General features: G+C 41.3%; 1 protein-coding gene across 8 annotated transcripts in view; it reads left to right on the top strand.

The window, feature by feature from the left end:
• LOC135109621 (DNA ligase 1-like) overlaps positions 1 to 27,041 on the top strand; it is a 195,424-nt gene that overhangs the window by 103,176 nt on the left and 65,207 nt on the right. For all 8 annotated transcript variants that reach the window (XM_064021053.1, XM_064021054.1, XM_064021057.1 and 5 more), the window contains one exon: positions 1,891 to 2,036. In XM_064021053.1, coding sequence (XP_063877123.1) covers positions 1,891 to 2,036 — 146 coding nt within the window. The remainder of the gene's footprint in view (positions 1 to 1,890; positions 2,037 to 27,041) is intronic.

Below are 27,041 nucleotides of genomic sequence, written 5' to 3'. Positions count from 1 at the left end.
ACTTTTAATGTACTGAAAGGTGTACTGTATGTGTCCAGGGATAAACCGGGATTTTTTTTATGTAGGTGGGACACTGGCCACAGCAAAAAAATCCAATAAAAAAACAAGGCCCACTAAGATGCTGGTCCCTGAACAGAGTCCAAAGCAGTAGTCAAAAATTGAAGGATAAGTGTCTTGAAACCTCCCTCTTGAAGGAGTTCAATTCATAGGAAAGTGGAAATACAGAAGCAGGCAGGGAATTCCAGAGTTTACCAGAGAAAGGGATGAATGATTGAGAATACTGGTTAACTTGCATTAGAGAGATGGACAGAATAGGAGTGAGAGAAAGAAAAAAGCCTTGTGCAGTGAGACTACGGGAGGAGGGGAGGTATGCAGTTAGTAAGATCAGAAGAGCAGTTAGCATGAAAAAAAGCGGTAGAAGATAGCAAGAGATGCAACATTGTGGTGATGAGAAAGAGGCTGAAGACAGTCAGTTAGAGGAGAGGAGTTGACAAAATGAAAAGCTTTTGACTCCACCCTGTCTAGAAGAGTGGTATAAGTGGAACCCCCCAGACATGTGAAGCATACTCCATACATGGACAGATAAGACCCCTGTACAGAGTTAGCAGCTGGAAGGGTTAGAAAAACTGGTGGAGACATCTCAGAATGCCTAACTTCATAGAAGCTGCTTTAGTTAGAGATGAGATGTGAAGTTTCCAGTTTAGATTATGAGTAAAGGACAGACTGATGATGTTCAGTGTAGAAGAGGGGGACAGATGAGTGTCATTGAAGAATCCATGAAAATAACTAATTTGGCATTGCTCTGGAACCAAGGATGCTGAAGTATTGATGGTCAACCTGCACATAAAACAATTGTCTCATTTGTAATTAATTATCATTTATCATACATATAAATATCAAAGCTAAGTAATGACATGTCTGAGTCATAAATGGTAGCACCAACACAGATGGAGGAGCTATATCAGGCAATATTGTTAATATGAGAAAAGATTAAAGCTAGGGTGGGACTTTCAAGTATGGTATTTGGTACTTTAAATAGGTTTCCTTTTCTGTGGTCATTTCAAGTTATGTAATCAGGATATATATATATATATATATATATATATATATATATATATATATATATATATATATATATATATATATATATATATATATATATATATATATATATATATATATATGTTACAGTCAATACCTGAATCCAGACAATTTGTAAAGTGACTTATTTTTTCAGGCAATTTGTGAACTGCCTGGTTAGGTTAGGTTAGGTTAGGTTAGGTTAGGTTAGGCTAACCTAACCTAACCTAACCTAACCTAACCTAACCTAACCTAACCTAACCTAACCAGGCAGTTCACAAATTGCCTGAAAAAATAAGTCACTTTACAAATTGTCTGGATTCAGGTATTGACTGTAACATATATATATATATATATATATATATATATATATATATATATATATATATATATATATATATATATATATATATATATATATATATATATATATATTAATCTCTTGTGATCTGGAAGAGTACCACTGATGTAAATTAGTGCAATCTTATATGAATGTAGATAAATTCAGAATTATGTTAAGGGAAGGTGGAAGAGGGTATTGTAAGTGACAACTGTCATATGAGTATGTATAGAAAGGCATAAATGGAACCTGGTCTGGCTATCTCTCTCTCTCTCTCTCTCTCTCTCTCTCTCTCTCTCTCTCTCTCTCTCTCTCTCTCTCTCTCTCTCTCTCTCTCTCTCTCTCTCTCTCTCTCTCTCTCTCTCTCTCTCTCTCTCTCTCTCTCTCTCATATCTTTGGGAGTACTGCAGATAGATATAATGATAGTTCTTCATACCTTAGAGTTTTTAATTATGTATCCCCTTCACCAGACTGAGTTGAGAACCAAAACAAAGAGTTCCATCAGTACAGCATCTTGGCCATGCCGAGAAGTTGGGGACTCTGCTGAGCCACTGCCCAGGCATCCAGCACACAACAAACATGATCACAGAAACTATACTGTTGACAAATATACTAGGTGAGTAATGTTGAGTTTTCCAATTTTTCACATATTATTGTCTGTTTTTTTTTTTATATTTGTTAAAAACTCAATTCCTCCATCTATCAACTCGACACAACCTTCCAGACAACTATCCCCTCTTCTTCAATGACACTCAACTGTCCCCCTCTTCTACACTGAACATCCTCGGTCTGTCCTTTACTTATAATCTGAACTGGAAACTTCACATCTCATCTCTAGCTAAAACAGCTTCTATGAAGTTAGGTGTTCTGAGACGTCTCTGCCAGTTTTTCTCACCCCCCCCAGCTGCTAACTCTGTACAAGGGCCTTATCTGTCCATGTATGGAGTATGCTTCACATGTCTGGGGGGGTTCCACTCATACTGCTCTTCTAGACAGGGTGGAATCAAAAGCTTTTCATCTCATCAACTCCTCTCCTCTAACTGACTGTCTTCAGCCTCTCTCTCACCGCCGCAATGTTACATATCTAGCTGTCTTCTACCGCTATTTTCATGCTAACTGCTCTTCTGATCTTGCTAACTGCATGCCTCCCCTCCTTCCGCGGCCTCGCTGCACAAGACTTTCTTCTTTCTCTCACCCCTATTCTGTCCACCTCTCTAATGCAAGAGTTAACCAGTATTCTCAATCATTCATCCCTTTCTCTGGTAAACTCTGGAACTCCCTGCCTGCTTCTGTATTTCCACCTTCCTATGACTTGAATTCCTTCAAGAGGGAGGTTTCAAGACACTTATCCACCAATTTTTGACCACTGCCTTGACCCTTTTAAGGGACTGGCATTTTAGTGGGCATTTTTTTTATTGATTTTTGTTGCCCTTGGCCAGTGTCCTTCTTACATAAAAAAAAAAGAAAATACACCCTACCCTCTAAAGACAACTCTCTTCCTTCACACAAAACTACAAGCACCTAATTAGACGCAGACCCTTCACTTAAAATTCAAAATCATCATAGTGACTCCTACACCAGCCTTGGAGTCCCTATCTGGGGAGGGGACCACAAATGTCCTTAAGTCGGACTGCTCTTCTGGTATTGACTGTAAGTGTCTTGACACCCCCCCTCAACTTTTTCTTCATTAACTTATGCAAAATTCGTGGTTCTAGATCTAACTTTCAATCTCTAGAACACCACCTCTCCTCTACTAAACCTCATCTTTTTCCTCACTGAAACACAGGTGTCTGAGGCAGTTTACAGTAGCCCCTTTTCTGTTCCCACCTACTTTCTCTATCGTCATTTTCAATCTAAAGCTGGATGTTGCGTTTATGTGCGGATCTGATGGAGTCCTTCCCATTGTTTTCCGAAACTGTGCCTCCGTGCTTGCACCTTGCCTAGTCAAACTCTTTCAACTTTGTCAACATCTACCTTTCCTTCTTGCTGGAAGTTTATCTACATTCAGCCTGTTCCTTAAAAGGGTGACCACCATCTTATTGCTTTAATTTCCTGCCTATCTAAAGTCTTTACTCTCAACAGGAAGATTCTTAAAAATCTATCACTTCACAACCTTATTACTTATTACTTATTGCTGGTATTGGTTTTGTCAAGGCCACTCTACTGGTGATTTTCTGGTTTTCCTTACTGAGTCTTGGTCATCCTTTTTCAGAGATTTTGATGAAACTTTTGCTTTTGCTATTAACATATCAAAAGCTTTTGATGGAGCTTGGCACAATGCTTTGATTTCCAAACTATCCTCCTACAGTTTTTATCCTTTCTGTAACTTCATCTCAAGTTTCCTTTCTGACTGTTCTTTTGCTACTGTGGTAGACAGTTACTGTTCTTCTAAATCTATTAACAGTGGTGTTCCTCAGTGTTCTGTCCTATCATCCACTCTTTTCCTATTATTCATCAATGATCTTCTAAACCTGACTTCTTGCTCTATCCACTCCTGTGCTGATGATATCACCCTGCACTATTTTATATCTTTTCTTAGACATCCAACCCTTCAGCAAGTAAACAGTTCACGCAGGGAAGCCACAGAACACTTGACTTCTGATCTCTCTAAAATTTCTCATTCTGGCAGAGCAAACTTGGTATTGTTCAATCCCTTAAAAACTCAACTCCTCCACCTATCAACTCAACACAACCTTCCAGACAACTATTCCCTCTTCTTCACTGACACTCAACTGGCTCCCTCTTCTACACTGACAATCCTCAGTCTGTCCTTTTTTTATAATCTTAAATGCAAACTTCACATCTCATCTCTTTAGCTAAAACAGCTTCTATGAAGTCAGGTGTTCTGAGATGTCTCCTCTAGTTTTTCTCACCACATCAGCTGCTAACTCTGTACAAGGGTCTTATCTATCAGTGTATGGAGTATGCTTCACATTTCTGGGGGATTCCACTCATACAACTCTTTTAGACAGTGTGGAATCAAAAGCTTTTTATCTCATCAACTCCTCTCCTGTAACTGACTGTCTTCAGCCTCTTTCTCATCACTGCAGTGTTGCATCTATTGCTATCTTCTACCACTATTTTCATGCTAACTGCTCTTCTGATCTTACTAACTGCATGCCTCCCCTTCTCCTGTGGTCTCACTGAACAAGACTTTCTTCTTTAACTCACCCCTATTCTGTCCACCTCTTTAATACAATAGTTAACCAGTATTCTCAATCATTCATCGCTTTCTCTGGTAAACTCTGGAACTCCCTGCCTGCTTCTGTATTTCCACCTTCCTTTAACTTGAACTCCTTTAAGAGAGGTTTCAAGACACTTATCTTTCAATTTTTTACTACTGCTTTGGACTCTGTTCAGGGACCAGCATCTCAATGAGCTTTTTTTTTTATTAGATTTTTGTTGCCCTTGTCTAGTGTTCCTCCTATAAAAAATTAAAAAAAAGAAAATAGCTATACATGATAGAGAGTGGCCCATAAAAAATACATGAGCCTTCCATCACCAGAATCTCATTCACTTTATATTTCTGCCCATAACCATGCTCTCCTACTAGCCAAAAACAAAATCTTTCAAGATCTAACTCTCTTCATGACTTCTGGTAACTAGCCAAAAACATCTCCAATAACTGCTCCTTCTTTCCCTCCTTTATGTCAACCAGATAGCACCACTGCTATCACATCTATCTCTAAAGCTGAACTCTTCGCTCAAACCTTTGCTAAAAATTATTCAGGGCTTGTTCCTCCCTCTCCTCCACCCTCTGACTACTTCATGCTACCTATTAAAATTCTTTGCAATGGTGTTTTCCATGTCCTCTCTGGCCTAAACTCTTGGAAGGCTTATCAGCATGATTGGGTCCCTCCTATTGTTCTCTGAAACTGCACCTCCATGCTTGCACCTTGCCTAGTCAAACTCTTTCAATTCTGTCAACATCTACCTTTCCTTTTTGCTGGAAGTATGCTTACATTCAGCTTTTTCCTAAAAAGGCTGACCGTTCCAATCCCTCAAACTACAGTCACATTGCTTTAATTTCCTGCCTATCTAAAGTTTTTAATCTATCCTCAACAGGAAGATTCTTAGACATCTGTCACTTTACAATCTTCCATCTAATTGCCGGTATGGGTTCCATCAAGACCGCTCTGCTGGTGATCTGCCTTTCCTTACTGAGTCTTGGTCGTCCTCTTTTAGAGATTTTGGTGAAATTTTTGCTGTTGCCTTAGACATATCAAAAGCTTTTGATAGAGTCTGTCACATAGCTTTGATTTCCAAACTACCTTCCTATCGCTTCTATCCTTTCTGTAACTTTTCCTTTCTGACCGTTCTGTTGCTGCTGTGGTAGACAGTCACTGTTCTAAATCTATTAACAGTGGTGTTCCTCAGGGTTCTGTCCTGTCACCCACTCTCTTCCTATTATTCGTCAATGATCTTCTAAACCAAACTTATTTTCCTATCCACTCCTATGCTGATGATACCATCTGCACTTTTCCACATCTTTTCATAGACATCCAACCCTTCAGCAAATAAACAGTTCACACAGGGAAGCCACAGAATGCCTGACTTTTGATCTCTTAAAATTTCTGATTGGGGCAGAGCAAACTTGGTATTGTTCAATGCCTCAAAAACTCAATTCCTCCATCTATCAACTCAACACAACCTTTCAGACAGCTATCTTCTTTCCTTCAATGACAATTCGGCACCCTCTTCTACACTGGAGATCCTTGGTTTGCCCTTTTCTTATAGTCTAAACTGGAAACTTCACATCTCATCTCTAGCTATGGACCATCCTTTGAATTTACCAGATAAATGTCAGTAAGTGAGGCAAAATGGCCAGCCAGTGACTGGAATATTAATTGTTCATTATTATTGATAATTCACTAAATGCTTGCAACACTCATTCCACAGTATTTTACATCAGGTACATGTTTGTCATCACCACAAATATTTTATTACACTGTGGCATGTTGGGGGTTGCACTGTCTGCCATAATTATGGTATTTCTATCATAATTTGGTGTTTGTTTGCCATCTGTCATAGATCGTGTACCATACACTATGCCATAATGTGTAAAAAAAAATGTCATCATTTTCACATTGCTGTATAATAATTTGGGCTGGCCAGCAGCACAACCCTGTCACTCAAACACTGTTTCTACTTCAGTCCTGCACCAACAGATATTGTTAGAGGTTGTGGCACTTCTGATCCACTCACCACTGCTTTTATCAGATTTTCATCTTTAACGTCAGTGGCTTTGCCGTAATTAGTCCAGTATACTGGGGGTTTACTGTAATACTTTGTTGGGCATAGGTAATCCATTACTGTGGGCGGTTGTTCAATGAGGTATTATACCTCAACCTCTTAAGTGTGTGTCTTTTGTTGTGACTGCCCCTTCCTAGAATGTTGCTGACATTTTTTTCTCACCAAGTGGAGAGTTTCTTGGCAGTAGTAACATTCCCTTCCCTGTTGGTGGGTGAAACAGGGTTGTGTTGTGTAATTCACCACAGGAGGTCAGAAGGGCCCTGTAGAGGTGAATGTGAGCTCCACAGTACACTTATCCCCCAGCTATAGCGGGTTTTGCTAACGCGGTTTAAAGCTATCACGGGAACAATAAAAAACACATTAAATGGGCTAACGCGAATCCTAGTGGAGCTATCGCGGCCCATGAGTCGTTATATGTCCAGGATGTTCACATGACAGCTACGTCATATTTCTTGGCCAGATTCGCTTGCTAATTGGCTGAATTTGACTGACATATTAGGCCGTGATTGGCTTGCACACTCCCGCTTCCTTATCCAGCCACTCTCCCGCTCCCCCATCCCTCTAGTCCCTCCCGCCACAGTTGACTGAGTGGCACGTGCCGTGGTGAATCTCAAGGTCACGCGTGTGTATCTCGGGACAATGGCCTCTACTCCCCCTCCTGGCCACCCAGGGAGATCGCTACCACCCAACCCGACCCAGCGAAAGGCAACAGCGGCGCCTGGGAAAGAAATCAAGAAGAGGAAGAACCTTACATATGCTGTGAAATATGAGATAGTGAAATTGATCGAGAGTGGACAAAGTAAAAGTTCAGTGGGCGCTAAGTTCGGCATCAACGAGTCTACAGTGAGAGGTATTTACCTTAAGAAGGACCACATTAAGGCACATATGAACCTCACTAGTGATAGTGCTGGACATAATGCTGTGTGAAGCTCAAATCATGTCCTCCTCAAGACTGAGCAGCTCCTCAGCAAGTACTTTGACCGCATGGCAAAGAGAAATTTGCCTGTAGACACGAAGGAGGCCATGGATACAGCAAAGGAAACTTATAAAGGAGTGGCTACAAAGTGGGGCATTCAGCAACCACCAGTATTTTTCGCATCGAAAGGTTGGTTTGACCGATTCACAGCTCGACACAAAATTAAAAAGATAAAGATTTCGGGAGAAGCTGTTAGTGCAGACTTGGATTCAGCCAGGCAGTACCCAGAGCAACTTCGTCATGTAATTGAGGAGGGACAGTACACCCCAGATCAAATTTTCAACATGGACGAGACTAATTTCTACTGGAAAACAATGCCACGCCGCACATTTATCTCTGCTAGATCAGCTCGTGTACGTGGACGAAAGGCAATTAAGGAGCGCTTCACCTTACTACTGGCTATGAATGCCTCAGGAAATTGCAGACTCAAGCCCACAATTGTTCACCATGCCAAACGTCCCAGGGCCTACAAGGGTGAAAATATGAACAAATTAAACGTGCACTGGCTTAGTTCTGCAAAGGGATATGTGTCACCCAAGCTTGGCCTTGACTGGCTTAAGGATTGTTTCATTCCTGACGTGGAGGACTACTGCAAGAAAAACAACATCCGCTTCAACATTCTCCTTATTTTGGATAATGCACCTGGCCACTCAACGCTCCTTGCAGACGTGCATCCCAATGTTCGGGTGGAGTTTTTGCCTCCTAATACCACATCGCTGATACAACCTCTTGATCAGGAGGTCATTTCAGTGGTCAAAGCTGCCTTTTCTCGCCGACAGTTTTGAATGATGCGAGCAGCCACTGAAGATGCTACTGTTCTCCAGAGACTGATTGAAAGTGAAAGTGAAAAAGAGGAGGAAGACCTAGTGGGAGAGTGTAATGAATCTGAGCGCTGTGTGCTACAATATTGGAAAGGTTTCAGTGTTAAGGCTGCTGTTGATTTAGTAGTGTCGTGCTGGAATGATGTAACACCTGCCACAATTAACCATGCCTGGCGTAATCTGCTCGAGGGCATGCCAGAGGACAGAAAAGTTACGGTACCAGGCGCGCCACAAACAGTGGAGGCGGAGGTGGAGGCAGCTGTGTTGGAGGCTCGTCACATTCCTGGCTCTGGTTTTGCCGAGACTACTGACGACGACATCAGGGAAATGTTACGACCCGACACGCCTAATGCACAGGAAATGCTGTATGAGGACACCTTATGTGACGAAGCCAGTCCTGATGAAAATGAGGAGACGACTGGTGTTGAGAAGAAAGGACTGCCAATTAGTGAAATCAAGAAGCTGCTGGAATATAGCCTCCAAATTCGTCATATCTTGGAGCAGGACACTCTTACTAATAATGAGGACAAGATTGCAGCTATAGCACAGGCTTTATTCCCTTATGAAGAGATGTACCGCACCCACGTAAACAATCTCAAGCAACGTAAAATCTTGGATTATCTGCAGCAAAAGCAACCTCCCCAGCCTGCTGACACCCCTCAGTCCTCCTCTACAAGTGATGTCTTTGAAGAAGACAGTGATGAGGAATTTCATGGCTTCATGGATGATCTAACTCATCGGAGGGGTGGCGGAAGCCAGTAGCCACCACCAATGCCTCGGAACCCCCTCCCCTCCCCCACCACAAGCCAAACAGTCAACACACGAAGGTAAATGTCTTGTTATGTTTCGTTTTGTTGTCTGTTTTTATGCATTTTTTGTATGTATCTACTTCAAGGTACCAAAATGTGAATGGTATCTATAAATCATGGTGAGATGAGGGAAAAAAAAAGGTGCCAATATGTTGAATTGTGTTGCTACTCTGGCGGGCCACGAACAATTTTATTTTTTCCTATGTATTCTTAACAATGGCTATCGCGTTTTTAGCTATCACGGCGATGTTAAGGGACCAATTTCTCGCAATAGCTGGGGGTTGAGTGTACACTGTATAGAAGTGGCAGTGTAGGGAGGCTGATCTCAGGTAGTGGCAGCTGTAAAGGGGATCAGAACCTGGTGTTATGATCATCTGTTAACTGGGTGCAAGAGGCCAGAAGGTCCCCAGTATGTGCCTATTTAATCCCTGCATTGAGCTATGTGGGGGGTACCTTAGGGAAGCTAGCCAAGTTTTGGCAGCTGTGAGAGAGTTGGCAACCTCACCAGGACTCTTGGAAGTTTTAGTAACCATGTGGGGGGAGACAGTTGCTTATTTGTTTCATTGTCTTTTGTGTGCCTGCATTCAGCTTATGGCATGGGGGGAAAGGCTGGTACCAGGAGTGGCTCACAAACTGAGTCTCCTGCCTCTACCAGAAGTGGCAGTGTAGATGTGACACAGTTATGAGTGAGGACACCTAGTCCTACAAATAGTGCCCAAGGACATTTAAGTCCTGCTCCCAGTGTTGTTGTTTTTTTTTTTTTTTCTCTCAGACAGAAGGCATGTCTTAGGAGATGAGGTTTAAACTGGAAATGAGAAGAATGGAGCTAGAGGCTGAGGAGAGAGAATTAAGAAGGCTCCAGTTGGAAGCTGAAGCTGAGGAAAGGAGATTGAAGAATGAAGAGGCTAGGGAAGCCAGGAGGCTTGAGACTGAGAGGGAAAGCAAGCTGATTGAAGCTGAGAAGGAGAAGGAACTGAGGTTACTTGAGGCTAAGAAGTAGGTGAAGATGTATGAGATGGAAGAGCCTGAGAAGAATAGAATATTTGAGTTGGAGAAGACTCAAATAGAGGTTAATTCACCTCATGGCTTGAGGAGAGGCAAAGGAGTGAAGGAAGATACAGTAGAAAGCCAGATGGTGAGAAGTTTGAAGTTGATACCAGAGTTTGATGAGATGACAGAATGCTTTAGGAGATTTGAGAAGGCAACTGAATTTGATTGGCCTCAGAAGAGATGGGGTTAGCCTGGTGGCTACTATGTTGAAGGGAAAGGCCTTAGAAGTATATGATAGGATGTTAGTAGAGGATTTGGATTTGGAGGATTGTGAGGAATTTAAGGCTGATATCCTGACATCCTGAGAGCCTATGAGCTATGGCCCGGGCTTATAGGCTTCAATTCTGTGGTGGCTAGAAAAGACCCAGTGATTTGTATCTTAATTGTGGTCACTACCTTAAGGAGGTATTTGAGAAGTGGATAGCTAGTGAGCATGTCACCTCCTTCCATGAGCTAAAAGAGCTCATGGTGATGGAGCAGTTTGTTAATGTAGCAGAGAAGTTGGTACTGCTGCTCAGGGAGAAAAGGTTTAGGACCTTGAAGGAGGCAGCTATGTGGGTGGATGACCACATTGGTCTGTGCCACTGTGGATTGGTGGGATGTCTGGTGGGGCTGGTGATGTTTTGTCTGGTGGCGTGGCAGTAGCCAGTCCACGCTATGCTGTAGTAGTAGCTTCAGTAATAAGTCTGGGTGAGTAAGTCCTGAGGGTAACAAGTCTCCACCCAGCCCTTGATGGAGATGGACTGGGAGCATGCAACACAACACTCAGGTACAGTATGCAGCCCATATGATATTATTGCAAAAATACGAGGTATTTCAAATTTAATTGCTCTAAGTTAGTAACCGCCACAGCTTCCAAGGCTCCCAAGAAGCTGGTGGACTTAATTGTATGTCATGGCCGGGACCAGGAGTGTGAAGAAGTCTGGCCAGTGTTTGATTGTGAGAGTGTGAAGGTAGGAAGAACTGTTGTTCCCTCACTGTTGTTCCTTCATCTGTTGTTCCCTCACTGTCTCTCTTGAGATCTGGCTTGGACTGGTGCCATCCATTTTTGTGCAAGGGCACCATTGAGATTGAAGGGGTTGAGTATTCTGTTAAAGTACTGAGAGACACAGCGGCACAGCATTTTCTATGCAGAAATATTACAGAGAGGCGAGTTGCCTCCAACAAGCCTGTGTGGTGCTGGGGAATTGGCGCCATAGAAAGCTTTGCGCCGGCAGAAATGAGGCTTTCGGGAATGACCTGTCAGGTGAGAGAGTTTGGATACATACAGCCCCCTTCTGCAGACCCCAACCTGGATATGGAGGCTATTGATGTATCTGACTCTGTTACTTGTTTTACTCACCCTAAGGCGAGGCGAACACCCCGGCGTTGTGTGCCTGCAGGTTCTGTGACTCCTGGGTATGACTGCAATAAGGCAAGGCCACCATAAGAGGAGTGCAGTGTTTGTATTGATGCCACATGGGGGCTATGCCCAGAGACCTGTCCCATTGCTGGCCAGTGTCTGGGCAAGTCAGAGTCAGATGCGTGTTTGAGTCAGTGTGCTGGGGCTGACTGTAGAGCCACACCAGAAGGCACATGACTTTGATGGGGGAGTTGCCGAGGGTGAGGTTGGAGTGTTGGAGTTAGGCGGTGGCATGCAGGTGGAGTTGTCACCTGGAGTTGAGGCTGTGTACACTGGTACTCAGTCCACGCCCCAGTCTGTTGTGTCTGGTATGTAAAGGGGTCACTGCCGAGGGTGGAGAGACTCCTGACTGTGCTGGGGAGGTGGGAGTTTCCTCCCCTGCAGTGTACTGGAGATGGGAAGCAAGCTACTCTCTTGCCAGAACCAGACACTCTGGGTGTTTGTTCACGTACTGAACCACCCGTGGTGGTATGATGTTGATAGTACAGCTGTCAGTGTACCTAAGGAGGGTTCTGTCCCTCAGGGACATGTTGCTCCACTACTTGCCAAGGCAAGAGTGGATGGCAAAAAAGTAGAGGGTCAGGCATTGTTGACAGGCGGTAACAATTTTGTGAATAGCCAACAGAGAGAGGACAGAGATTTCATGCTCCATTTTGTTGTGTCATCTGCAGTTAAGGAGGCATGTGTGCAAGTAGCATGTAGTGGCCTGATGCTTGGCTGTTTTGGAGTCAGGATGACTCGGGAGAACAGTTGCTGTGATTTTGGTGGTTGGGTACGGCCATGTTTTGTTAATTGTAATTGTGTTGGTCAGGTTGGCAAGCCTGATGACCTCTTGTCTGGGGTCCCTCTCCCTTGTGTTATTGCCAATGTTTTTTCCCTGGTGTGGGGGTTGTGAGAAATGTTACTTGTTACAAGTGCCACTTGTGTTTGTTTTGCTTCGTGCGTGGGAATAAGTGTGTTGTGTCCTGAAGGGTAGCAGCTGTCAGGTTGTTTTGTATGATTCCTGTGTCATCAGGTGGTCAGCAGGAGGAATGCGGAGTGGTAGTATTGCTGTACCTGACATTGAGAAGTCAGGAACCAAGTCTGTTCTCCAACTAGCCAAAAACTCCTTCATTAACAGAAAATGTCAAAACCTTTCAGGATCTAACTCCCCTCGTGATTTCTGGCATCTAGCCAAAAATATCTCCGATAACTTTGCTGCTTCTTCTTTCCCTCCTCTATTTCAACCAGATGGCACCACTGCTATCACATCTATTTCTAAAGCTGAACTCTTCGCTCAAACCTTTGCTAAAAACTCTACCTTGGACGATTCTGGGCTTGTTCCTCCCTCTCCTCCACCCTCTGACTACTTCATGCCATGTATTAAAATTCTTCGCAATGATGTTTTCCATGCCCTTGCTGGCCTAAACCCTCGGAAGGCTTATGGTCCTGATGGAGTCCTTCCTATTGTTCTCCGAAACTGTGCCTCCGTGCTTGCACCTTGTCTAGTCAAACTCTCTCAGCTCTGTCTGTCAACATCTACCTTTCCTTCTTGCTGGAAGTTTGCCTACATTCAACCTGTTCCTAAAAAGGGTGACCATTCTAATCCCTCAAACTACCGTCCTGTTGATTTAATTTCCTGCCTATCTAAAGTTTTTGAATCTATCCTCAACAGGAAGATTCTTAAACATCTATCACTTCACAACCTTCTATCTGATCACCAGTATGGGTTCCATCAAGGCCGCTCTACTGGTGATCTGGCTTTCCTTACTGAGTCTTGGTCATCCTCTTTTAGAGATTTTGGTGAAACTTTTGCTGTTGCCTTGGACATATCAAAAGCTTTTGATAGAGTCTGGCACAAAGCTTTGATTTCCAAACTACCCTCCTACGGTTTCTATCCTTCTCTCTGTAACTTCATCTCAAGTTTCCTTTCTGACCGTTCTATTGCTGCTGTGGTAGACGGTCACTGTTCTTCTCCTAAATCTATTAACAGTGGTGTTCCTCAGGGTTCTGTCCTGTCACCCACTCTCTTCTTATTATTCATTAATGATCTTCTAAACCAAACTTCTTGTCCTATCCACTCCTACGCTGATGATACCACCCTGTACTTTTCCACGTCTTTTCATGGTGGTCCAACCCTTCAGGAGGTAAACATATCATGCAGGGAAGCCACAAAACGCTTGACTTCTGATCTTTCTAAAATTTCTGATTGGGGCAGGGCAAACTTGGTATTGTTCAGTGCCTCAAAAACTCAATTCCTCCATCTATCAACTCGACACAATCTTCCAGACAACTATCCCCTCTTCTTCAATGACACTCAACTGTCCCCCTCTTCTACACTGAACATCCTCAGTCTGTCCTTTACTTATATCTGAACTGGAAACTTCACATCTCATCTCTGTCTAAAACAGCTTCTACGAAGTTAGGTGTTCTGAGACGTCTCCGCCAGTTTTTCTCACCCCCCCAGCTGCTAACTCTGTACAAGGGCCTTATCCGTCCATGTATGGAGTATGCTTCGCATGTCTGGGGAGGTTCCACTCATACTGCTCTTCTAGACAGGGTGGAATCAAAAGCTTTTCGTCTCATCAACTCCTCTCCTCTAACTGACTGTCTTCAGCCTCTCTCTCACCGCCGCAGTGTTGCATATCTAGCTGTCTTCTACTGCTATTTTCATGCTAACTGCTCTTCTGATCTTGCTAACGGCATGCCTCCCCTCCTTCCGCGGCCTCGCTGCACAAGACTTTCTTCTTTCGCTCACCTGTCCACCTCTCTAATGCAAGAGTTAACCAATATTCTCAATTATTCATCCCTTTCTCTGGTAAACTCTGGAACTCCCTGCCTACTTCTGTATTTCCACCTTCATATGACTTGAATTCCTTCAAGAGGGAGGTTTCAAGACACTTATTCATCAATTTTTGACCACTGCTTTGACCCTTTTATGGGACTGGCATTTCAGTGGGCATTTTTTTTTATTAGATTTTTGTTGCCCTTGGCCAGTGTCCTTCCTACAAAAAAAAAAAATCTTGCTTGTGTCACACCGGAGAAGTACTATGTTGTTTTGTTAGGAGTGGTCTGAAGACACCTCTTATTTTTGCTGAGGAAGTGGCACTTTTGTTTTTATCAATTTTATGGGTGTGACATGGAGGCTCTGAGGAGCCAGGAGTGGGCAAGTAGGAGTGATGTTGTGGGCAATGAAAGCCTGGAGGAGAGATTAGTGTGTTCTCCAGTGAAGAGACTTAAGGGGGCCAGTGAGGTGAACTTGCTTGGCAGCCCAAAGGAGAAGTTTGTTCAGCCAGGAATAGTATTGCCTGCCAGTGCCACGATGATATACCATGAGGCTACGGCTTATGACGGGCACATTGAGTGTTGCAAAGGTGCAGGGTTGTTGCTGCTTGGTGGCTCTTACATTTGTATAGTGTGGAGAAGAAAGTGCAGAAGATGGGGTGAGATGTGTAGTATGGAGAGGTGAGAGTGGGTGGAGAAGTTGTGATGGCAGAGGACAGAGAAGACGGTGGAGATGGAGGAGGAGAGACAAGAGTCACGGGAGGAGTTGGAGCAGCTGTAGCTGCTGGCAGAAAAGAGATACCGATACATTTCCCTGCAGGATTAAAACTGCACACCAATGTAGCTGGGGAGGGAGATCACAGATTCTGGCTGGGAGCCAGAGACAGATCTCGAGGGGAGTAAGAGGAGGAGAAAGAAGCTCCAATTTGAGTGAGAAGGGCCAAGTGAGAGCTCTGTTGTTTCCTGTTGTCATTATAACAATTTATGTTAGTGTTATAGTAGCCTTTGATTTTGTATGTGTGTATGCACCCCTATTTTGAGTATGATGTAATTTGCCCAACTATTTATGCTAAGTTTTGAATTTGTTGTATGTACAAAAATTTTTTAAAGTTTTATGCAACTTAAAAAATATTCTGTGGGGAAAGGGCATGTTATGTGCTGCGTAAAAGGTGAGAACTGAGAAGAAGGAAGGAAGGAGATGGGAGGAGGGGAGAGAGAATGAAGGAAATTAATGGGGACGAATAATGTATACACATATGTATGATGCATGATAACTGCCCGGTTGCCTGCCCAAGCTTACTTTAAAATCTTTCGTATGTAATCACCCCTCTTCCTCATTTGATTTTTCATATTTCTAGTTGTTTTTTTTTTTTTTATCTTATGTCCCACACATTGTTTAGTTGAAGAGTCCTCATTGCTAATAAAGTACTCAGAATACATCCAGCCCTCATAGTTCAGTCACAATAATTTTCTGAAGACAACTGTTTTATTTATGTAAGCTAACCTGAGTGAGGCAGGATGGCAGGTGGGGTGTCAGGTGAGGTGAGGTGAGGTGTATCCCTGTTCCTCCTCCTTCCCTCTGGTACAAGCCATATCCTCGTGATGAGTACAGGGATTGTGTTCTCATGCTTGGTCACTGTCCATACCCAATGAGAGCCAGATGTGCAGTTAGAGACAGTGTTACTTGAAGGAGACAGAGTGTTACTGCAAGGAGACTGGGAGGGATGCAGTTAAAGAGTTATTTGTTATTAAGGGGTACTTGAGTAATTTACCACAGTATGCTCCTGCCGATACTTGTTAGGACTTAGGAGTCTTCATCAACCTGCCTGTGAGTGCAGTTCCTTCTAACACACTTTTTAGTCTGTGGGTAGCTTGTTTGTGTATATGTTGTTTTAAACATTAGTATGTTGCTGTGCTTTTTTTTTTAAGAGGCTGGTCACAATCTTTTTTAAATGTGTAAACTGCTGTGCAGTGAAGTTTACTTCTTTCTCAGGCTCTGCTGTTGTGTGGGTGGTAGGGGCCTCTCTTCTAGGAAGTTGTAAATGACACTGATTTGCAGGAGGATATAATACTTTGTTGGGTGTGGGCTGTCTGTTACTGTTGTCCAATGAGTTATTATACCTCGACCTCTTAAGTGTGTGTCTTTTGTTGTAACTGTTCCTTCCTAGACCATGACTGATGATTCTTTCTCAATGAGTGGAGAGTTGCATGGCATTAGCAATATTCCTTTCTCTGTTGGTGAATGAAACAGTGGCAACCTTTGTTGTGTAATAAATCACAGGAGGCCAGAAGTGCCCTGTAGAGTGGAATGTGAGCTCTACACTACCCTGCATAGAAGTGGCAGTGCAGAGAGGCTGATCCCAGGTAGTGGCAGCCATAAAGGGGAGCAGAACCTGGTGTCATGACCATCTGTTAACAGGGTGCAAGAGACCAGAAGGCCCCCAGTAAGTGTCTATTTAAGCCTTGTACTGAGGTATGTAGGAGGTAACTCAGTGAAGCTAGCTGAGTTGCGGCAGCTGTGAGAGAAGTGGAATCTGTGTTCATAACAATATAAATATATATATATATATATATATATATATATATATATATATATATATATATATATATATATATATATATATATATATATATATATATAAACAGTGGAGCCATGACTTACAAGTGCCCCTATTAATGAGAAACCCAAGATGTGGGATATTGCTTGGTCAATTTTTTTATTTACTTGTGAGCCAAAATCGGAGTTGTGAGCTACTCCAGGCACACTGCTGGTAGTTGCACAGCAAACATCATTTCCACCCAGCATCCCGCATCTGACACGTTAAGTTCATGTTTTTTTTTGCCATGGAAACATTTCTCGTGCTGTGCTAGTGTTTTGTGCTTTTTGTTCAGTTATTTAGCCAAATTTCTTCTGTGTGACCATGGGTCCTAAGATAGTGAGTGCAAGGGACAATGCTAAGGAGAAGAATGGCTGATGTCCATTGAATTAAAGCATGAAGTTGTAGCAATTAAGTTCAACAATAAAATGTAGCATTAAGAGTGTAATGAGTGAGTTAAGTTAAGCGATTGAGCAAATGAATGATTGGAATGGCACACAACGAAACAAACTCCTCCCACCTCCTCCACCTACCTCCTTCACCCTTCACCTCTGCCAGCATCTTCCATTAGCTCAAGTCCTCTGATCTCCAAAGTAAATACACTTTATAAAACCAGTTTATTTATTTACATTCTCTTATGTTATGTTTTGTTATGCTTTTATACAATATATGCTATTTATAATTTTTTTTTTACCTGAAAACACAAAAAAAATTGGTATTTTTGGATTAATGACATTCCAATTAATTTCAGTGGGGAAAATTCATTAGACATATGAGCAAATTAAGGTATGATCTCGGTCACAGAGCGAATTAAACTTGCAAGTTGAGGTTTCACTGTGTGTGTGTGTGTGTGTGTGTGTGTATATATATATATATATATATATATATATATATATATATATATATATATATATATATATATATATATATATATATATATATATATATATATATATATATATATATATATATATATAATGTTATGCAGCATGTCTTGCTCATTAGAAAAATAGAGAACAGAGAAGTAGGAAGAGAAAGATGAAGGAGAAGAGAGGGAGTGAGACCAAGAAACAAGGAACATGAGGCAGATGAGTCGAGACATGACATGTTTACTGTAAACTTTATACAACTCTTAAGTTATTCTTTCCAACTTAATTTCCCCAACTTGCCTTTCTTTCAGAGAGTTGTATTCAGCAGAGAATAAAGTAGAAGACTTGCTCTTTCCCATAATGTACTTAGTTTTTACCCAGCTCTCCAAATAAAACCCCCTATAATTTTTGTAACGTACTGTTTAGTTTGAGGCAGAGTTAGATAGAGTGAGCTTGGGTGAGAGTGGGGTGTGAGACAGACCTTCACCCCCCAGCTTTCCACTTCCCCCTCCCTTCTCTCACTGACCCCTGTTCCATGTGCCGAGTGCATAACAGAGGTGATAGTATCTGGCATAGAGGCATACATTCCTCACTCTTTTTCTCGACATAAACCTTCCAGACCTTGGTATAACATAGCTTGTTCTCATGCTATACATGATAGAGAGATGGCCCACAAAAGGTACTTAAGCCTTCCATCACCAGAATCTCATGCACTTTATATTTCTGCCCAGAACCATGCCAAGTCTGTTCTTCAACTAGCCAAAAACTCCTTCATTAACAAAAAGTGTCAAAACCTTTCAAGATCTAACTCCCCTCATGACTTCTGGCATCTAGTCAAAAATGTCTCCAATAACTTTGCTTCTTCTTCTTTCCCTGCTTTATTTCAAGCAGATGGCACCACTGCTATCACATCTATTTCCAAAGCTAAACTCTTCGCTCAAACCTTTGCTAAAAACTCTACCTTGGACGATTCTGGCCTTGTTCCTCCCTCTCCTCCATCCTCTGACTACTTCATGCTACCTATTAAAATTCTTCGCAATGATGTTTTCCATGCCCTTGCTGGCCTAAACCCTCGGAAGGCTTATGGACCTGATGGAGTCCCTCCTATTGTTCTCTGAAACTGTGCCTCTGTGCTTGCACCTTGCCTAGTCAAACTCTCAGCTCTGTCTGTCAACATCTACCTTTCCTTCTTGCTGGATGTTTGCCTACATTCAGCCTGTTCCTAAAAAGGGTGACCGTTCTAATCCATCAAACTACCGTCCTATTGCTTTAACTTCCTGCCTATCTAAAGTTTTTGAATCTATCCTCAACAGGAAGATTCTTAAACATCTATCACTTCACAACCTTCTATCTGATCGTCAGTATGGGCTCTGTCAAGGCTGCTCTACTGGTGATCTTCTGGCTTTCCTTACTGAGTCTTGTTCATCCTCTTTTAGAGATTTTGGTGAAGCTTTTGCTGTTACCTTGGACATATCAAAAGCTTTTGATAGAGTCTGGCACAAAGCTTTGATTTCCAAACTATCCTCCTACGACTTCTATCCTTCTCTCTGTAACTTCATCTCAAGTTTCCTTTCTGACCGTTCTATTGCTGCTGTGGTAGACGGTCACTGTTCTTCTCCTAAATGTATTAACAGTAGTGTTCCTCAGGATTCTGTCCTGTCACCCACTCTCTTCTTATTATTCATTAATGATCTAAGCCAAACTTCTTGTCCTATCCACTCCTACACTGATGATACCACCCCGCACTTTTCCACGTCTTTTCATAGACATCCAACCCTTCAGGAGGTAAACATTTCACACAGGGAAGCCACAGTACGCTTGACTTCTGATCTTTCTAAAATTTCTGATTGGGGCAGAGCAAACTTGGTATTGTTCAGTGCCTCAAAAACTCAATTTTTCCATCTATCAGTGCGACACAACCTTCCAGACAACTATCCCCTCTTTTTCAATGACACTCAACTGTCCCCCTCTTCTACACTGAACATCCTCGGTCTGTCCTTTACTTATAATCTGAACTGGAAACTTCACATCTCATCTCTAGCTAAAACAGCTTCTATGAAGTTAAGCGTTCTGAGATGTCTCCGCCAGTTTTTCTCATCCCCCAAGCTGCTAAGTCTGTACAAGGGCCTTATCCGTCCATGTATGGAGTATGCTTCACATGTATGGAGGGGTTTCCACTCATACTGCTCTTCTAGACAGGGTGGAATCAAAAGCTTTTTGTCTCATCAACTCCTCTCCTCTAACTGACTGTCTTCAGCCTCTTTCTCACCGCCGCCATGTTGCATCTCTAGCTGTCTTCTACCGCTGTTTTCATGCTAACTGCTCTTCTGATCTTGCTAACTGCATGCCTCCCCTCCTCCCATGGCCTCGTTGCACAAGACTTTCTTCTTTCTTTCACCCCTACTCTGTCCACCTCTCTAACGTAAGAGTTAACCAGTATTCTCAGTCATTCATCCCTTTCTCTGGTAAACTCTGGAGCTCCCTGCCTGATTCTGTTTTTTCACATTCCTATGACTTAAATTCCTTCAAGAGGGAGGTTTCAAGACACCTATCCATCAATTTATGACTACTGCTTTGACACTTTTATGGGAGTGGCATTTCAGTGGGCATTTTTTTTATTGGATTTTTGTTGCCCTTGGCCAGTGTCCCTCCTATGTAAAAAAAAAAAAAAAAAAGGCGAAATCCTTCACTTCATATTCAGAGCTTAAATTCACTCGTTTATATATTTATTAATTAATTAATTTATTTATTTTTTCTCATTTCAATGTCTGCCAAACCGAGTGCGACTTATGAGCCCATGCGTCTTATGAGCCATCAAATATGGTAATTACACTTACACATTTACATAGCTACACTAATACACAAGAAACACCTAAACACCTGGGCTTTGGATGAGAGAATAAATCACATTCTCCAACAACTTACCGTCATGTAGACATGGTAGATACAGGGTGTGCTTTCCAGTGAGCCATGCTGCCTCACACTTGAGTGAATTACTACATGACTGACTGCCGAGCCCGCCGAATGCTGTGACCTAAACTTAGTTTCCTACCATGAAACTACTGACTAACACTTCATGAGCTTTATTTTTACACCAAATAACAAAAAACTTCTCTAGAACTCTTTTATACAAAGTTGAGGTATATATATATATATATATATATACGAGTATATATATATATATATATATATATATATATATATATATATATATATATATATATATATATATATATATATATATATATATATATATATATATATATATATATATTTATATATATACATACATACATACATACATACATACATACATACATACATAGTGGAACCTCAGTTACTGAACACCTCCCTTTTCCAACAAATTCGTTTTCAAACAAAATTTTGAACTCATAATTGATTCATTTGCCTTACCATAATTTGGGTCTCAGAAAATAGTTTCAATTTCTGAACAATTTGGATTTCGGACAGCATTCAGGAATTAATTAAGCTCGAGAACCAAGGTTCCATTGTTTATACTGTATTTGCTGGCATATTAGCCGCATCTCTGCATAAGATATAGCCCTATTTACAAGAATATTTTGTGGAAAAAAATGTATTATGTTTTATCATAAATTTATTGAAAAAAAAACTGTAGTGTGTGCGTTTTTTTATGTGAGGGCCACTAGGCAAGGGTAACAAAAAAATTGTAATAAAAATAAGGGCCCACTTAATGCCAGTTCCCATAGAGATGTCAGAAAGAAAAATAAAAAACAATAAGTGTCTTAAAATCTCCGTATTGAAAGAATTCAAGTCATAGGAAGGAGGAAATACAGAACCAGGCAGGGAGTTCCAGTGTTTTCCAGAGAAAGGAATGAATGATCAAGAATACTGGTCAACTCTTGCAATAGAGAGGTGGACACAATAGGGATGAAAGAAAAAAAAAATCTTGTGCAGTGAGGCCACAGGAGGAGAGGAGACATGCACTTAGCAAGATCAGAAGAACAGTTAGCATGAAAATACTGGTAGAAGATAGTAAGAGATGCAATATTGTGGCAGTGATAAAGAGGCTGAAAAGTCAGTTAGAGGACAGAAGTTGATAAGATGAAAGGTTTTTGATTCCACCTTGACTAAAAGAGTGGTATGAGTGGAACCCACCCCCACCTCCCAATACGTAAGAAGCATACTCCATACATGGATGGATAAGGCCCCTTTACAGAATTAGCAGGTAGGGGGGAGGGGGAGTTGAGAAAAACTGACAGAGACAACTTAGAATGCCTAACTTCATAGAAGCTGTTGTAGCTAGAGATGAGATGTGAAATTTCCAGTTTAGATTATAAGTGATGTTTAGATTATAACTAGATGTTTAGTGTAGAAGAGGGGGAAGAGTTGAATATCATTGTAGAAGAGGCTATAGATATCTGGAAGCTTGTGTTGAGTTGATAGATGGAGGTATTGAATTTTTAAGGAAATGAACATTACTAAGTTTATTCTGCCTGATCAGAAATTTTAGAGAGATCTGATGTTAGGCATTCTGTGGCTTCCCTGCTTGAACGTTTACTTCCTGAAGGGTTGGAAATCTACTAAAAGATGTGGAAAACTGCAAGGTGGTATCATCAGCATAGGAGTGGATAGGACAAGAAGTTTGCTTTAGAAGGTTATTGATGATCAGTAGGAAGAGTTAGTGACAGGACAGAATCCTGAGGAACACCACTGTTAGTAAACTTTGGAGAAGAACAGTGACTGTCATCCACACCAGTAATAAAATGGTCAGAAAAGAATTTTTTTTTTTATGTAGCAGGGACACTAGCCAAGGGCAACAAAAATTTCCCCCTCACCAAAAAAAAAAAAAAAAAAAAGCCAATTCAGTTGCTGGTCCCTGAATAGGTTCCGAAGCAGTAATAAAAAATTGAAGGATAAGTCTCTTGAAAGCTCCCTCTTTGAAGGAGTTTAAATCATAGAAAGGTGGAAATATAGAAATAGGCAGGGAGTTCCAGAGTTTACCAGGGAAAGGGATGAATGACTGAGAATACTGGTTAAGTCATGTATTAGAGAGGTGGACAGAATAGGGGTGAGAGAAAGAAGAAAGTCTTGTGCAGTGAGGCCACGGGAGAAAGGGAGGCATGCAGTAAGCAAGATCAGAAGTGCAGTTAGCATGAAAATAGTGGTAGAAGGTGCCTACTACCTTCTCCTTTTAGGAAGAGGCAGTAGACACCTGGCAAAATGATAATTACTTCCAGTGAGGTCTAAAGCACTGTTCAGGGGGTGCTATGAATTTATCATTAAACCCAGATGTGACCTCACCGAACGTTTCCCTTTGTATCACAACACAAAGGGGCAGTCACAGCCTGCCCTCTAAAGACAACTCTTCCTCCACACAAAACTACAAGCACCTAATAACACACACACTCTTCACTCAAAATTTCAAAATTATCATGGCGACTCCTACACTGGCCTTGGAGTCCCTATCTGGGGAGGGGACCACAAATGTCCCCAGGTCGGACTGGCCTTCTGATGACGGCCCTAAGTGTCTTACCACCCCCCTCAACTTTTTCTTAATTAACTTCTGCAATATTTGCAGTCTAAGATATAATTTTCAATCTGTAGAACACCACCTCTCCTCTTCTAAACCTCATCTTCTTTTCCTCACTGAAATTCAGGTGTCTGAGGCAACTGACAGTAGCCCCCTTTCTGTTCCCTCCTACTTTTTCTATCCTCATTTTCGATCCAAAGCTGGATGTTGCGTTTATGTGCGCAATGACTTAACTTGCTCTTGTGCCCACACTCTTGAATCTTCCGAGTTAACCACCATCTGGCTACGACTACAGAATCACTCTCAAAGTAAGTTTATCGGTGCTGTATACCTCTCACCTATATATATATATATATATATATATATATATATATATATATATATATATATATATATATATATATATATATATATATATATATATATATATATATACAGACGTACCTCGGTACTCGACCATAATCCGTTCTGAGGTGGTGGTCGAGCACCGATTTGTTCGAACACCGAAACCAATTTTCCCGCTGGCCGAGAAGGGCCGAGAAGGGCCAAGGAGCGCGTTCGGGTCGACTCGGCTAGTCGAGTACCGAAAATCTGTTCGAGGTCCAATGCATTTTCTACTCGAATTTTTTGGTCGAGCACCGATTTGGTCGAGTATAGAGGCGGTCGAGTACCGAGGTACGACTGTATATATATATATATATATATATATATATATATATATATATATATATATATATATATATATATATATATATATATACACACACCAGTTGGGGTCCCCATCTGAAGAGATGACAACAAATGTACCCAGGTCGAACTGTTCTTCAGGTATTGACCCTAAGTGTCTTGACACCACCTCCCCAACATTTTCTTCATTAACTTCTGCAATGTTTGTGGCCTTAGATCTAATTTTCAAGTCATAGAACACCACCTTTCCTCTGTGAAACCTCATCTTCTTTCCTCATTGAAACACAGGTGTCAGAGGCAACAGACCATAGCCCTTTTCTGTTTCCTCTTACTTTCTCTATCCAAAGATGGAGTTGTGTATGTGCTGAGTGACTTAACTTTCTTTTGTGCCCATGTTCTTGAATATTCTGAATCTTTCAACATCTGGCTATGACTACAGAGTCACTCTCAAACTAAATTTATCTGTGCTGTATTATCTCACCTAACTCTTCTGAATGTAGAAAAATTCTTTGACTACTTAAATTCCTAAGTGGAGCACATCCTTACTCTTTTGCCTTTCACAGAGATCTTCATTCTTGGAGACCAATGTTCACCACCAGCTTTGGCTTTCCTCTCCCTTCACTGACCATCCTGGTGAATTAGCTTTTAACTTTGCTATCCTCCGTGACCTAAAACAACTGGCACTACACCCTACCCATATTCCTGACTGTCTTAGACCCCTTATGTTCTTGACTTTTTCCTCACCTATACAACTGCTTCCTCCTAATACTTCTTATCAAGCCTCTCTCCACTCCTGCACGTCTTAGCACTTTCTCATTTGTCACTCTTGCTGTCCATGGAATCCTTTGCAATCTTCTCAGGAACCACAACTCAGCAGCCTCCAACTTCTTTTCCATTTTCTTTTTAATAGTCCATTTTTCACAACCATATAATAAGACTGACCACACGTAGCATTTCAATAGCCTGATTTTCAATTTCATATTCATGCTGAAATTTGTAATCAAAGTTCTTATATTTATAAAAGCAGTTTTTGCCAACCTGAATCTCTTCTTTATCTCCTTTTCACAATCTGTCTCCTCTGACACAATACTCCCCAAATATTTAAATTCTCGAATCAGTTTAACCTGCTTTCCACCTATATATATCCTTACTTTGAGCCTTTGTCTTCTCTTTGTTATTCCCAAGACTTCCATCTTCTTTGTGTTTATCTTCAGACCTCTCTCCTCACTTGCTTCTTGTACTTCATCCACAATCCCTTGCAGCTTTTCCTCAGAGTCCGCCAAAAGAACTGTATAATCAGCATACCGTATATTTTTCATGTTTCTTCCTCCAATTCTCACTCCCTCCAACTCTATTAAACTTTCCATGCATTTTTGTCCATACAAGAAGAAGAGGTCTGGGGAAAGTACACACCCCTGCCTCACTCCTCTCCTTATATTTACCCATTCTGACTTAATTTCTCCCACTTTCACTGCTGCTTTTTCATTCCAGTACAAATTTGCTATCTACCTTGTGTCCTTACCATCCACAACTGTTTCCTTAAGTATTCTCAAGTTCTTCATGCCTTACTGTATCAAATGCTTTTTCATTCATAATCAACAAAACACATGTATAGATCCTTCTGCATCTCCACTGCCTGCTCAATAATGTTTCCTAAGTAGAAAATGACTTTGCTGGTACCCATCCCTTTCCTAAACCCAAACTGCTCTTTTGCTACATTTTCTTCAACCTTTCTCTTCAATCTATTTCTCAATACTCAAAGAATTATCTTTCCCAACTGACTTATAATACTAATTGTTCTATGTTTTTCACATTCAGTAGTTCCCATCTTCTTGGGGATGTTTATGAATAATTACAAACCAAAATAATGCTAAAACATAAAACTTGATTGCAGTAACTCTGAAGCACATCACTTGATGGCCTTACTTTATGTGAATTAAATTTGTGGTATATTTATTGAGGAAATGAATAGCTTTATGCTGAAATCTTTGCCATAATTTGTATGAGGAAAGTGGCTTTAGCTAATTATGCTTCATGCACTTAGCACAAAACACGGCTGCGTGCACAACCTGTAGCCTCGAGATCAAGGTCAGAGACCTTAACATGCACAGAGAGTGTTTTGTCTTACCATTTCAAGTCAACAGCTGCTCATAGTAGGAGCACTGTAACTCTTTAGCCAATAGTGGAACATCTTGAACACAGAGAAAGGCAGAAAGCAACATATAGTAATATCATAGTCATAATTGTTCAGCGGCAGTTATGTTCACTGATAAACATGTGATATTTTCGGCTCTTCTGTGTTGGTTTGGGCTGCAACTTGGAGCAAAGCCTGATTGAGGGACAGGCTATGAAGTTCAGGGAAAAGTTGGTCTTATTTAGTTTTTTCTAAATATCATCTGCCAAATTATAGGTGTGTCTTTTATTGTGGGAAATATGGTGTATATATATATATATAGAGAGAGAGAGAGAGAGAAAGAGAGAGAGAGAGAGAGAGAGAGAGAGAGAGAGAGAGAGAGAGAGATACAGTAGGATGTGCAACAATGCATGGTCATTATAATGTACAACTGCAGTAACACACTGAAATTTTAATTAATATTTAGTTGGAATAGCAAGCCAAAACTGGCATAACAAACTCGTTACTAGTGCAAGCACTGGAATTCTAATAAAAATATAATTGGGATGACTAACCAAAACTGTCTTAATGAACTCACCACTAGTATGAGCACAGAAATTTTAATAAAACTTTAATCAAAGCAACAAACTAAAACTCACAAGACTAACTCACCAGTTGTGTGAGCTGCTGCTCACCTATCTGTCACCTGTCCCTTCTTCCCTTTTTTTTTTTTTTTCTTTTCCTCTCTTTTGTCTTGTCTCAAACCTCC

This window comes from Scylla paramamosain, chromosome 19 (genome assembly GCF_035594125.1).
Source record: "Scylla paramamosain isolate STU-SP2022 chromosome 19, ASM3559412v1, whole genome shotgun sequence".
NCBI lineage: Eukaryota > Metazoa > Arthropoda > Malacostraca > Decapoda > Portunidae > Scylla > Scylla paramamosain.
The sequence above is the reverse complement of the archived record's forward strand: the minus strand, read 5'-3'. Positions and strand labels throughout refer to the sequence as shown.